This window comes from Capsicum annuum, chromosome 6 (genome assembly GCF_002878395.1).
Source record: "Capsicum annuum cultivar UCD-10X-F1 chromosome 6, UCD10Xv1.1, whole genome shotgun sequence".
Classification (NCBI taxonomy): Eukaryota; Viridiplantae; Streptophyta; class Magnoliopsida; order Solanales; family Solanaceae; genus Capsicum; species Capsicum annuum.
In genome coordinates, this window is record NC_061116.1 from 1,639,362 (window position 1) to 1,643,426 (window position 4,065).

The following is a 4,065-nucleotide window of genomic DNA, read 5'->3' on the forward strand; positions in this document are numbered from 1 at the left end:
AGTATAGTGTTATATTTCACATAGTAATATTATAATTTATAATAGTAAGGATTGATTCAAGTTAATAATAGGTTAACAATGTGTTTTCAATATATTACCTTGGATGTTAATGCAAACATATTGTTTATTATTATAAAGATTTGAGTAGCTTAATTCAAAGTTTCAAAAATATTTCTATTGAATGGTGATAATTTAAAAAAAAACTATATTCAATATTGCTAATTTTTTTTTTTTAATCAAATTAACAACTAAAATCTTTTTGAGGCTTAAAGATTTTGGAGGCCTAAAAGAAAGATTTTATTAGTTTCACCCTTGAGCCATCTGTGACCTGGGAGATGTGCAAAATTATTAATGAAAAGAATCACAAATATTATTGTCTTATTAGTTTTGACCATATTGGAATATTTTAATTATTTTATCAATTCTTGACCCCATTTTCTGTTTGTATGAGATACTTGAATATGTGTATTTAAAAACAAAAATGTCCTTCAGACGATGCACACAAAAATTCAACAGAAAAATCATTTTATTGGGATTATAGCACGTTGGACTATATATTAACCTTCTACCACAATCTCTGACATATCATTTTGATCGATTTTAAAATATATATTTTTATATAGCAAGATTTAGTATGTATTGCTTCAATGTGTTTTACTATCTGTTGTGTCATTTGGTTTGTATTTTGATATCTTACTATTATTATTATTTTTTTTTCTGAATATCTTGTTTTTTGAGCCATGGTCTATCAGAAACGTCCCCTCTATCCCCGCAAAGATAGAGATAAGGTTTTCGCACATCTTACCGTCCTTAGGCCCCATTTGTGGGACTACACTGGGTATGTTGTCGTCGTCGTTGTTGATATGTTGCTTGAATTTATTTGATATTCAATATTTTTTGTTCATTTTAGTTTTATCTATTCTTTTAAACTAACCTGATTTTATCCATAAATGTTTATTCCATCATACAACCCATACAAACAAGTGCTACATGATATCTGAACTCACGAACTATATAGGAGACAACTATACTAAACTCTTATCTGTATCTATGTGGTAGAGGTAAGGTTGCGTACGCACCACCCTATTCAGACTCCACGTATTTTGTTGTGGTCAACAATTCATCCATAGTACATCGTCGAATTCACCTCTTAACTTATCTCCTACTAGCACGCTCTGTTCTGTGTCCCCCCTGGTTGTCATAGGCATAACCAAAGGGTGCCACGCCGGAGTTCCATTCTCATATCCGTTACATGTCAGTCGTCGCAATCCACTCCCATCCAACTTCACCAAGTACAAGTCACCGTAAGGCTGGAACTGGTTAGGCAATGACACTGGTTCTGCTGTCACTCCGCTCAAATTGCCCGTGAACAAGAGCCATTCGCTGTTGTTACTAAAGCATACGTGATTTAGTCTCTCCATATTCACATCATCAGAACTCTCCGGCCCTGCTACGTGGATCCTCCGTAGCCCTGTTCCATCCGGATGAATAACGTAAATGCTGAAGCAATTGATGTTATCCGGATTATGCCTGTTGGAAGAAAATGCAATCAGTTTTCCATCAGGTGACCAGCTTGGCATTGTATCAATCCATGGCCCCTCAGTTAATCGAAGGATTTCTCCCCGCTCTAGCTCTCCATTGACTGCATCAACAATATACAGATTCTTATGCCCTGAGCGACCTGACCGGAATACCACGTGCTTCCCATCTGGCGAGCAAGATGGGAATGCGTTGTTTCCAGTCTTCTCCTCTGTGAGAACTTTTATTTCTACTGGAATTTCCACACCATCATCGCGATTTAGCCTTGCTGAGTTGAATGAAACTCGCGCGATTTGGACTGTTGTTCTTACAGATTCGAATATAGGTCCTATTGATGTAAAGATCACGCCGCTTTCAGATGGAGACCAGGAGTTACAGAAGGCTGTACGATCTTTGATCAATGTCCACTTCTTAGAACCATCATATTTGACGATGTTGAGCCCTGTGAATCCAGGGTTGAACGCGACAAAGTCACCCGAGGGAGAGAAGGAAGGGAAGTATCCATTTAGTCTCAGCATTGTCAATCCTTTTTCAGGTGAAACTACAGGGTCCAAGTAAGGAATTATTGTTTCTCCTGATGATGGTGATTCGCCTCGGTATCTATGATAACCGAGGTATGTAGACTCAGGAGAGAAGAACGGATTATAATGATGGGTAGTCGGGTTGATCAACTCGGTTACTGGATAGAACTTTTGTAACTCCACATCGAAGATCTCAATGTGCCGATAGCTCTTCCCTGGTCTTCGTGTAGCAACAGCAATCATTGATTTGGAACCGTGTGAGGCTGCAGGAGTAAAGCAGTGTAATCCAGGCGGAGTGACACGAACCAAACCAAAACCAGCACGCGAGTTGGTTAAGTCCTCTGGCAACTCAACTCGAAAAATGCTCCACCAACCATCTTCATCTTTTCGGTGAAAGTAGATAGTCGAATCACCGGACCATGTTGGCCAGCCACCGCGTTGACACACGACTGTTCGCTTATCAGGTTCTGATTCAGGGAAAACAACAATGTCAGTAGTCAGGTGATTGAACTCATCACTAGGCCAACGACGTTCTCCATAAGATGCAACAGCTATCAAGCATCCAGACCGTGAAATCGCTGGACTGTAATCAACGTAGCCATCCAGCGTCAAGCGGATTATCTCATTACCATCCTCATTGCCACCCTCGACAGCACTGGAGTAAAGAGCGGACGAGCTGGTGAAAATTTTCGAGGGTGTCTGATGAGAGGAGATATAAAAGAGACGTTTATTTTGAATGAATGGACGGTCAAGAAATACGCTATTAACAGAAGTAGGAAGTAGTTTGATCACTACATGTGTGGAGGGATGGTCCCACCTCAAGTAAATGCGCGGAGCACCTAATCTCTCAGAGACGAAGACCAGTGTCTGGTCTTCGTCAATGAATTGACCGTTGAAGTTAACAGATGCACCGTCTGTAAGACGGCGCTCTGTAGGAGAATCGAGGAAAGAAAACGGCGATTCGATAGAGAAAATATCGAAACCGTAATTGGTTCTACCAACAGTAGAGAAAATAATAGTACCATTTGATGAATGCGAATCCATAATGATTTTGTTGATGTGATTTTGTAGAGCTGGGGAATGAGAATTTATAGAGAAATTTAAGCTCAATTGTTGGTGGGGAACACTTGAAAGTTCCTAAAGACGTTAGAAAGAGATTTAATTAGCCAGCGTAATCGATAGAAAAAGTTATCCATGATGTTGATGTTAGGCATGACGTTTGTTTTTTTGTTTTGTGTTGAATGTTGATGTTGGGCATGATGTTTGTTTTTTTGTTTTGTGTTGACCGTTGTTTTACCTTAATACGGAATGAAGCGTAAACCTGAGGTGCTGGATATAAGTTTTTACTTTATTCATTTTTAATTTGACATGAAATTTAAAAAATTAAAGATTTGTAATTTTAAACTAAACATAGGTAGAATATATGAGAATGTTTCTATTTTTATATTATTTTTACACAATTAAAAATATTTTTAATGTATATATAGTAAATGTTGAAACCCTTTCAACTAATTCGTATGTTTACTTTTGAACCCTTTAATGAAAATCATGACTCCGCTTCACACCTACAAATTGCTCCAACGTCTTTTCCCATTGGGTCAAACCCTAATGGGAAAGGAAAAAGATTCCTTACTATTTTTATACTAAGTGGGCCAGGCTGGGCCCGAGTTGGGGTTAAGTGGACTGGGCCGGGTCGGGCTCAACAGTAAAAATTTTAAAAATAGCCCTAACCTGGCTCACTTAATCCAACCCGGTCAAAACCACCTAAACCCAGTTAAAAATATAGTAAAAAAAAGTTTTTTTCAATGTACACTATATATACCCACCTATATACATTTTAAATACGTTAAACAATATATATACACTATATATATAGTATATACTACATTAGAATTTAAAAAATATATACACATTTACACAATTACATATATATACGCACCATTTAATGTATATGTACTACTTTAAAGTTTAAATAAAATATATTGCAATATATATACATTACAAT

The 4,065-nt window shown here is 37.4% G+C and overlaps 1 protein-coding gene across 1 annotated transcript; it reads right to left on the reverse strand.

The window, feature by feature from the left end:
- Window positions 1-943: 943 nt before the first annotated feature.
- LOC107873730 lies at window positions 944-3,130 on the reverse strand. Its single transcript, XM_016720678.2, has one exon. It carries the CDS (start codon window positions 3,102-3,104, stop codon window positions 1,113-1,115), a length of 1,992 nt encoding a protein of 663 aa, XP_016576164.2. The 5' UTR covers window positions 3,105-3,130; the 3' UTR covers window positions 944-1,112.
- Window positions 3,131-4,065: the final 935 nt, after the last annotated feature.

What these genes read in the sequence shown, in the direction of transcription:
- LOC107873730 (XM_016720678.2), bottom strand. Translation starts at nt 3,104, where the DNA reads ATGGATTCGCATTCATCAAATGGTACTATTATTTTCTCTACTGTTGGT.